General features: G+C 32.0%; 1 protein-coding gene across 2 annotated transcripts; it reads right to left on the bottom strand.

Moving 5' to 3' along the window:
• Positions 1-8,581: 8,581 nt before the first annotated feature.
• LOC122295782 (hydrophobic protein LTI6B-like) lies at positions 8,582-9,841 on the bottom strand. Of its 2 annotated transcripts, none has more exons than XM_043105046.1 (3): positions 9,562-9,841; positions 9,318-9,418; positions 8,582-8,901 (listed from the first exon to the last, which is right to left on the bottom strand). In XM_043105046.1, the coding sequence occupies exons 1-2, from the start codon at positions 9,649-9,651 to the stop codon at positions 9,332-9,334; spliced, it is 177 nt and encodes a 58-aa protein (XP_042960980.1). In that variant the 5' UTR covers positions 9,652-9,841; the 3' UTR covers positions 8,582-8,901; positions 9,318-9,331. The 2 variants fall into 2 exon arrangements, with proteins under 2 accessions (XP_042960980.1, XP_042960972.1); XM_043105038.1 differs by having other exon boundaries at positions 9,287-9,418; positions 9,562-9,831.
• Positions 9,842-11,051: the final 1,210 nt, after the last annotated feature.

The following is an 11,051-nucleotide window of genomic DNA, read 5'->3' as shown; positions in this document are numbered from 1 at the left end:
GAGATCGAAAGACTTGTATGAACCTATGTAGTAATTAAATCTTTGGTCTTATTGCGTCCTTGATTATTGAATTTGCATATTCTTGTATGAATTGATAACCAAGAGTCAATTCCAATTGACTATCGAAAGAGGCTTTTGAATGATTTAGAGATTTGCTAATAGACAAAAGAGATTTAAATTAAGTTAGCTAGATGAGAAAAACATAGTGAAGAATTAGGTGAAATCGATTTCCTAGAAGTTTTCATCCCCATTAAGTTGATCTTCGAACATCAGCTTTATTTCCTTTGCATATTTCTCTTTGAGTCGATTTTAGTTTAAATTGCAACTACAAAAATCTTAGTGATTCCTCTAGATAAAATCAAGTTTAGTATAATTTTGGTATTTGGCAAACGTAAGGTACCAATCCCTGAGGACGATACTCTTCTTATTACTTTACTATAAAATTACGATACTGTGCACTTGCAGTTTTGCACCAGTCAAGGCTACACTTACCTTTTGTCATTATTAGTTTAATTTACAATATAAAAACTATAAATAGAAAGAGCTAATTTTTTTATTTTTCATAAAAGGTTTTTATATAAGAGAAATTCTAAATGGAAGCCTTAAATTACACACATCTACCTAATCAATATGTGATTTATCATTTTTTTTTCTCTTCAATCTTAATATTTAAATAGAAGGCAAAAATAAGAAATCACATACTAGTTAGATGGAGGTGAGTGATTTAAGGTTTTCTTGTAAAGTAACTCGTTATATAATCCTTTGAAGTGGGAGTGGCTCACTTTTTTCCCCAATGCATGGGTTGTTTATAAAACTTTATTTGCAATAATTGATATAATCACTTCTAAGAACTCAAAGCACTTCCATTAAAACTAAATTTGATAGAATCCTCTCTTAACTGATAATTTTCTAATAAAGATTAAGTTTATTATTTATTGATAATGTGGTATAAAATCTTAATTCGTAATATTGCTTTGCAAAACAATAGTAGGCCTACCACCCGCCCTATACGGGTAGGTAGCAGCCCTCTTCACCCCCAATCCTCGCTTGGACAGGTTCGCCTAATGCCATCTTGCTAGATGTGCTTTTTTGTTAGATGAATGAAAATATCTCAAATTTGTTGAGTAAACAAATAATAATAATAATAATAATAATAACAATAATAATAATAATAATAATAATTTGAAGATGAAGCCAACCTTGCATAGCTGCCATTTTGGATTGATCTAACCGAACACCTTGAAGAATGATAAGCTTTGCCATATTCACATTTGGATGACTTGATGACAAACCTTTGCTCCTTTTAACACCTCAAAGGCCTATTTGATGAGAGAGATGGACTTCCCATTAGCCATAATAGATTAGGATATCATCGAAGATGACTGAAAGAAGATGCAATAGCCCCTCCCCATAGCCAAAAGAAAGAGGGCGACAAATTTTACAAGACAATCACGAAATCTTAAAACCACATAGTTCCTACTATTGTACATCTAAAACTCTATTTTTATAACTAGGTGGCCCACTTTGCCTCGAGGTGAGGACAAGTTCTGGCACCCAAAGCGAGTAAAAATGAATTGCCTCGAGGTGAGCTATAGCATCTCACATTAGGGGAAGCAACATCTCAAACTTGGGCTTGCTCGCACTACAGGGCAAGCACCTTGAAGAGCAATAGTGCTAGCCCCAAGGCGAGTACCTTATTATTCACAATCTTAGCTTTATTATTTTGTATCGTGTTCATGTTAAGTTAATGGATATTGTCAAACATTATTAGCCCTGCTTACTACTCGCTCAAACTCTTTACACGCCTATATCTAAAACAGTATGGATTTTTGGCAAAAAATTTTGGGCTTTGGAAAACTAGTCTCATGCCTCACAGGTATCAACAATAGATGAGATCAAAATAGACAAAAAAATCAATAAAACTAAGAGAATTGTAGGACAAAAGCACAAATGAGAGAAATTTATATCCTACGGCTTACAACCTAACCGACCATAAAAATCAAGGGTAAAGATGTATTGTTGCCTATGAAACAAAAACCCATATTCTTGAGTGATGGGCACTTTTAATATAGAAGATTATAGAATATACATTTGCCTCTAGTATAAATGACGCTCTTCGTCAAGGAATAGTGACCTACGTTTGATGGCTACATTACAATTTCATCCTTGAGCCTTATGATGGGTTAGGTTGTATAGCCTGTACGGTATGCAAGACTAGTTTCTCTCATATGTGTATTTCATCATTTGATTGTCGAGTCTAAATTATCTCTGGCCTTTCTGAAAATTTGGTCATCTTTGTCAGTAATTAGATTGTGTTTGGGGGAAATGTTTCATATCCCTATGACTAATGCATGATTGTTTTGCTTTGTTTGATGGTATCCCTATTACTGATGTTTGTAGCCAATTTGAAATTGCATTATTATCTCTGTCTGATGTGAAACAACTTGTGGGTTTTGCCTAAAGTATCATTGGTTGTGCAACAAGGGATATGCCTTTGAAGTCCTTTTTGGTCCTCTCTCATCTTCTATTCAAGGACCTCGGTGTCTTATTTCTGACGCCTTTACACTAATATTTACTTTTCCTTCTAGAATCATCTCTTCCATTGTTCTCTTTCTGATGCTTCTCTTCTTCTTCTTCTTTTTTGTTCCATAAAACTCTCAGCTCTAAGGCGTTTCCTCTCCATACGATCCCAAATTATCTTTGTGTTCAAAACAAAAGTCATTGTTTACTTTTACTCTTGTTTCTTTATTTTGGCAAGTGTAAGTACAATTTTCTTGGTTCTCATGGATGGTGACAACACCACCTTTGTAAGACGAATACAACCACGTCTAGTTGCATCTCCTATTCCTCAACTTCCAAATTTGAGGCAAGCACTCTTTGCTCGATTTGGGTGCTAGCACTTATGCTCACCTCAAACGTGAATTTCTTCTCTCTAGGGCTCGAGAACTCTCCATTTCCATTCTGCTCACCCAAGGAGCAAGTTTCACTCTCCTCCTGCAATGCTCACCTTTGGGCAAGTACTATCGCTCTTCATGATGCTCGCCATAAGGTGTGCACTCTTTGCTCCCCTCAGATGCCAACACTTATGCTCACTTGGGGTTTTATTTTTTCTTTCCCTAGGGTGATCAGAATTCTCCCTTTCCACTCTACCCACACAAGCGGTGAGTTTCACACTCCTTTTGTTTTGCTTTCCTTTGGGCAAGCATTGTTGCTCTTCAAGGTACTCACTCTAGGTTGTGAGCACTCTTTGCTCACCAAGTGCGAGATGTTGTTGGTCACCATGTGTAAGCTACTATTGCTCGACTTGAGGCAAGCAGTTTTGCTCGCCTCAAGAGTGATTGTCTCCTCTCGAAGGCGAGCCCTTTCCCCTTGTCCTCTACTTGCCTAGGGGTGAGTTTCACACTTCTCTTGTGGTGCTCGTCTTGGGACGAGAACTGTTACTCTTCGGGTTACTCACCCCAATGCAAGCACTCTATGCATAATAATTTATAATAAAAAAAACTTATATTTCTTTTTAGATTTAAAAAATATTATGATTATTCCTATATAATATTATCTGAAAAAAATAGCAATTATCTTCATCTTATTTTGTGCAATAATATATAAAAATTTATAATTGTAGTTGGAATAATATTGTTATCATTTTAAAAAATGTAATTCTTATTTTTAGGTTCCAATTTATGCTTTATTTCATGATTGATCTTTAATTTAGCATATCCACTATTTTTTTTTCCTATGGTAACGCATTTAAGATTAATGATCTGTTTGTAATGCATTTATTTAATTTTTCATATATAAAAAAATTATCAAGACTATTTTGTAGATGTCTAATTCGTCTTATAACAAATGGAGAAATGCATGTCCTATTATGATTTCATTAGAATAAGTTCTAAACAATTGATTTGTTATGTTTGACATAATTCCACGTTTTGTTTCTTTTACCTTGATCAAATTTAGTAGCATTTCCAATCGATCGATTATACAGCTTGCCTTGCACGTAGAATCATTTCTAGTGTGTGCGTGCGTGCACATCTAAATACCGATACTTTTGGTTGTTGTAAGATAAGGCAACACTATTGTAACACCCTCTTCCTATAGGTTAGGAGTGGTACGTACTTTCCAAACTATTCTTGATAAAGAGATCTAACATGATAAAAATACCTAATTTATCGAAAATAAATTTCCCAAAAATATAACAAAAATAGTCTCATATCCAGAAAACTTAAAAATGATATTTTAATGACAAGAAAAATGCACTTATTAACTAAATCTAAAAATCCTTGACACATGATCTATTCTTGGCCATCAACTCGTCAACATTATCTTTTTCACCTGGATATTTTAAAAACATTAAAAAATTAACAAACATTAAAAAATTAACAAACAGAGAAAATAAATCGAATATTCAATAAATAGTACATCATATAGTAAATATAATAAACAAAGGATTTTCTTGAAAATGTGCATACTTAATACTTATACTAACATAAACATGTAACATGTACTATACATATATAACTCATTAAACTTATCTTTCCTTTTCTTTAATGGCCACCACACCTTAACCTCCGTGTGTAAGGTTGAGCACCAATTCTACTGTATGTGCCCACAACGGGAACCACTTAACTTACATTAATCACATACTATGGTGGACAAAACTTAGGTCCATGACTTGCACATCTACCCATAATTGCATTGGTACCATACATCTCTTATGACAATTCTTAAAGCTTCTTTCATATTTTCGTCTAAAACACATAATGATAGCTCATCATAATCATAAATGAAAACATATTATGCATGTAAAACACATAATAACATTACATTCAAAAATCACTCTCTTCAAAACTTGGTGCATAAAAAGTAGGTTTTCAATAAAGGGTCATACATACATAATAATTTAAAAAAAAAAAAAACATCACCTAGGATTTGCTATAAAAAGTTTCCAGAATCACGTAGCCTCAGTTGTTTTTCTAGTTTTCAGGCCATACAGTCCTTTTAATGAGACCTAAAAAAAATAATATTATGGCTATACAAACTTAACTCAGTTTATTTTGAAAAGGGGTTCTAGAAATCCTAATGGCTAGGAGATTTAGAGTAAATATGTTGCTATTAAATGGATCCATTTAGGAGTAATAAATGGAGCTGGTTTCCAATTATCACAAATTTAACAACCAAAACTAAATGGGTTTTGGTTAGACAATAATTGGACTTATCACTCCATATATGGGCCTAATGAGCCGAACCTACTTTATTTTGAATCTAGGTCTATAATTTCATATACAATCATATCTCCTCGATACTAAATCTTCAAATAATAAAGTCTAAAAAGTTGGGTCTAGAAGTTAAAACTATGATCTACAAGCTGATCAGTTTCTTACGGTGTTTTGTAGTATATCCATTTTATAAGAAATGACAATCCGTATTTGCTTAGATATTAGAAACCCATTATTAGTATTTCTCGTATCGAGAAATTCTACTTATCATCTCTATACCACAAACTAATATGTAATTTTTATTTTTATTCTTCTATTTAAACAAACATATTTACACATCAATATGTGTGTATTTAAATAGAAATAGAAAAAATGAAAAAATATAAGCAAATAGGATTTCTTATTCTAGAGATAAATATTAGCCCCGATCAAAATAAGTTATGAAGATAAAAGATTAGAATCACCAAAAAACATTTGGCGGATATTAAAAAGAAAAAATTTTCGATTACTTCGTAATTTACATTTTTTTAAAAAAAATTATTGAAAAACTATATATATATATATATATATATATCTTTCTATGTATCATTATTATATTTAGAATCATTGCAAAGTTTCTTCCTAAATGTTTTTAAAAAAGCTGAATAAATACATTTACAATAATGAAGCAAATCAAGAAAGAATTGATAAAACAAATCAAAGTATAATTAACTTTACTTTGACAATAAAAAAGTCACTTTGTATTGTTAATAACAATTCACATATTTTTTGGGGCTTATTGTTTATGCGGGACAACGAAATGGATTTTATAATTTATTAACATTCTCTAAAAATGGTACGGTTAATAATCATGTAGGTATTGAAATCATTAAAAGAACACTTAATAATTTAGAGTTTTACTAGATATCAAATAAAGTTGTGTACTAATCTGCATATCGATACTAATTTATTCATATTTAAAATTTAAATTAATACTATTTTTAATAAAATATACTTTTTGACTAATCATATTAAATTAATATGCATATTAATAAATAATTTTATTTGTAAATAGATTTTTTTATAATTAATTAAAAATTATTCGAAATATTTAAAATGCAAAAAAGAAATACCATCCAGTCAATATTTTTGAAGGAGTTGTAAATGAATCTTCTATTCATCAATCATTTATGGTTGTACAACCGCTAACGAAATGTTGTATATATATATATATATATATATGTTCATAAAAGTAGATTTCGAGTACAATATTGATCAGTTCTTAAAGATGGGGTGTCGAAGGTGAGCTGTTTTATTTCTCAAAAAATTGGCGAGACCACGGTTAATTCAACTTTTGGCTGTTTGTTTGCAATTCAAATATTGTTGATGGATGATGATGTTGATGTTTTACTGCATGCGTGGGCTTCTAGCTAGCTTGTGGATTCTTCAAGTTCTTTCTTCTTTCCTAATATATATTTCCGTTTTCATATTGTAGATTCAGATGATATACAAATCTAACACGCAATCCTTAAATATCTCCATTTGACTATTTATAGTCTTTGTTATGTTATTGACGATGCATGCCGATGCCGACGTCGATGTCGGCCAGTTTAGAAAGATTATTTGCGTGACCGTGTAGATGACTAGATGTCTATTTTTTGTTCTTTCTTTTGGGTTAATACCTCAGGAAAGGCACAGATGGATGCGCGTTAATGTGATCAATTTCGGACACGGATATAATTATATATTATTGATTATTTTTCAATTTATAGATATCGATTTTTTATTATTTATTATTACAATCGTTACGACAGATTGAGGAATACTCGTGATCGAGCTTTTGATCAATTGCAACTACTTTTTAAGGTTTGAAGCAACTCAAGTTGGAAAGCAGCCACAGCTAGCTAGTTGTGTCAGACACCAAGTGGTCCTTATCTCGCAGGCGGGGTTCCCGATTTGCTTGCCACTAGGGCTTCCCAATGAATTTTAGCATTTTAAAATCTGAGTTTGTTAGAGTTTTGGCTGGATGGTTTTCTCAATATTTGTAATTGTAATTATATAAGTATCATATAATTTAAAAAAAAAATTAATACAAAATTTATATAAAAAATTAGTTTTTTAATAATAAGTCTTATTTTTTTAAAATAATTACATAATATTTACACATTTCATAATTATATATAATATTTTTTTTCCCAGACAATTTAGGGTGGAAAGCTCGAAATAACTCTTAACTTACTTGATTTTCCCTCTTGAAGGTCTAGCCGACATTAAAGGCTGGTTTGTTTTTAGAAAATTTATAAGAATAAAAGGCGTAACATTTCTTATATCCAAACCGAATATAATGTTAGTCTGATTTGGATATCAATTGAGTTTGGGTCGTACTTAATTAAATGGATCAAACATTTAGGTTATGGCTCATTAATTTTTACGTTAGATCATTTGCATGTGTCAGGTTCACATGTTGTATAAAAATCTGTTAGTACTAAATAATCCATGTGTGTGACCTCAAATTTCCTCATTTTTTTTTTCTCAAATATTTTCATTAATTACAAATTACTCAATTAGTTGGAATCCGTATTAACAGGAGTGAAATAGTCTAGTTGGATTGACAAATCGGTGCATGATTTATCTGGACCGGTTTTTCGAGTCCTACCAACAAACATGACTTTCAGGCCGTCTGTCATGGTTTCACGGTAGTGATTGGCTTACTTTCAGGCTTATTACTTCCCATTTATTACTTATAAGGGTATTAGATATTTTTTATTTTTTTATTATTTTCTTTTAAGTATTTTTTTAACATTTTTAATCATTAAAAAAATTTTAAAAAAAAAATCTATAATTTTACTAATAATTACTTTCTTAACTATTAAATAAAATTAAAAAAATTTAAATATAAAATATGTAATAAAAAAATAATAAAATGGTAGTAACCCTGTCATTGTTTCACACCCGTCATGAATGGAGGGGCCATCGCCTATCAAAACAAAGGTCACTTATTCTCACTGTGGTTGGGGTGTCACACCATGGTAGGGCAGCTTCGATCGGTTTAGTTGAGGGAAAGAAACAAAAGTATGAATAAAAGTGCTTTAGGTAACATGGAATAAGGCATCTTCCTTTCTTGTTTGTTCTACTGATCTGATCTTCAGCTCTTGGTTTGTCTTATAACCAATCGTTGTCATAATAATCGTATCTGATTAAATTATTTGTTGGCATTAGATCATGGGCCACCGGTAGCTAAAAGTAGCATCACCGGCGGTAATGGATAGGGCATCTTAATTAACACCATCCGTAAAGATACAATAAAAAATATGAGATAATTATTTCTTTCTTTCTTTTTTCCTTCAGTACTAAGGATGGAATATAAGAGATGATGACTCCATAGATAAAAACAGAATCACATTAACATATATAAGAATATGTTTTAAGATCATCCAGTACCGTTACCATCGTCTTAATTCATCACAAAACAAATCTTCCATACCTTTACATGCAGCAGATACAAAGAAAACGAAAAACCATAGCGATCTAGATTTAGGGGACAAAAAAAAAAAAAAAAAAAAAAAAAGGGGACAATTCAACACTTTGACACACTGAACGAAGATTCAACTGTACGTCTATGATCCATTGTGGCTACAAATAAACGAACTCCAAATCAGAAACGGAAAGGCATGGATGCGCTTAATTATTTCACGTACACCTCCACCTGTCCAAAAACCAGCACGATTAATATCATTCATAATTAGTCATAATTATTAATTTATTAGGATGAAAAACATATGCTAGTGCAGGTCACGTCAAGGTCAAGCGCTGTCTATAAAATATAAGGCCTTCTATTGGGACCACTATCTCGTTTTGTTTTACATACTGTCCTTCAAAATGCATCAAGTATATATTAATCATGCTAGTTACAATCTCTCAGTATAAACGACAAGAGAAATTGAACTGACCAGTTTATGCATTGAATATCTATGATAATCACTAAGTAAACAGAAGAACAATAACAATTAAGAAAGCTAGAAGGAAATTGGAAAGAGAAAATGAAAATCGAACACAACCGAGGCGCGAGATCAGGGGATCAGAGTACGTACTGAGGGAGAGAGATGTATATATACTGCTTACAAGAAAAATCAAGTTCACTTCTTGGTGATGGCATAGACGGCATAAATAATCCCAGGGATATACCCCAAGATGGTCAGCAGCAAACAGATCCAAAACTCCACCTGAATCACCCCCATGAAAACATGGCATCAACACTTTAATCATCTAATCAATATATGACTATATACATATATATACACATACATACACAACACACGAAATATTTATAGTAGGACGTCAAAGAGTTGAAAAGAAAGATCCTGACCTGGCAACCAAACTTGAGAAAGACACCAAGAGGAGGCAAGATTATGGCCAAGATGATGTCTATGCAGGTAGCAGTGCCTTCATCTGCCATTTTTGGGTTACTGTTTGTGGAAGAGAAAAATTGAAAGGCCTGGACTGAACGAGAGGGAGAGAGAGGGATCAGTTATGGAACTGCTATTAATTGTGTAAGAGAAACTGCAACGTATGTCAGTGGGATATATAGACTGCAACGTCGGTCAGTGGGGATATATAGAGCCCCCATGCGTCGGCCGGTTCCTTAGCTTGATTAAAAAAACTCGCTTTTGGTTTTCGTAGCTGGCTTATAAAAAGAAATAATAATAATAATACATTAATTTCTTCTCTTTGTTATCATCATCATGTGGCGCTCCTCCTTAATTAATTTAATCTTCCCATTAATTTATAATTGAGTTACATTAATTTACAATCCAAACGTTCTTTATAAGTTAAGTCGATTGCAAATAACATGTGAAAGCTAAAGTGGATCAAACAATTGGAAATTGTCTTGTGACAGGATGATATCTGTATTCCATTTTTACTCTAGTGGTATAACCTACTTTCTTGCAAAACTTATTTTCAAGTGGTAAATTTGTGGATTAATCCGAATGTAACAAAGCGCGTCAGGCCGTAGGTCGTACGAATAATCTGACGGTTAGAAAACTGTCGCGCCATTCTACAAGGACTACGGCGGAGATGAAGGCTTTCAAGCCAACCAAAAAGTTAAAACTAACCCAACTATACACGCTGTACACGTGCAGCCAGTAACCGAACTTCTCATGACCTGGCAGATCTCATACTTCTGTAAGCAATCTTAAAGCAGAAAAATGTAGCCGTCCCATGTGAGCCATTCGTATATTATATATACACAAAATATACGGGCGAATCCTGTTATTAATTTCTTAAAGTAAATATTATTTATTATCATTTAATCAATATTATTAATATGAAAGTATTACCGCCATAAAAAAATTTTATAAAAATAAATATATAAATTAATGTAATTTCAACTTCATATATGATGTGATGCGTTGGATCTATTTTATATATAATAAAATTAATTTTATAATATGACGTATCACATTAATTTATATTAATTTGTAAGTTTATTTTTATAAAACTCATTTATCATTAAAGCATTTCTCCAAGGGTAGCCCTACGGCTACCGCTAGTTGTAATATGTATTTTTTTAATATTTTTAAATATATTTTTTAAAAAATTCACAATAATATTAAAAAATATTTACTTAATTATTAAGCAAAGGTCCAAAAAATAAAATGTTCCAGCGGTAGCATAAGCATTTCCCTTTCTCCAATCAATTTAGTTTTGAAAAAAAAAAAACTCTTGCACGTGGGATGTCTTTTGAATATTAATGTAAAAGCTCTTGGCATGCACGTTATCGTGTATAGCACTGGTGAGAGAAGACCAGCTCCTTCACGAAGGGTCCTATAATTATAGTATTTTTGTAATGAGTAT

This window comes from Carya illinoinensis, chromosome 2 (genome assembly GCF_018687715.1).
Source record: "Carya illinoinensis cultivar Pawnee chromosome 2, C.illinoinensisPawnee_v1, whole genome shotgun sequence".
In the NCBI taxonomy this organism is placed as follows: domain Eukaryota; kingdom Viridiplantae; phylum Streptophyta; class Magnoliopsida; order Fagales; family Juglandaceae; genus Carya; species Carya illinoinensis.
Note: the sequence above shows the minus strand (reverse complement) of the source record. Positions and strands in the feature narration are given on the sequence as shown.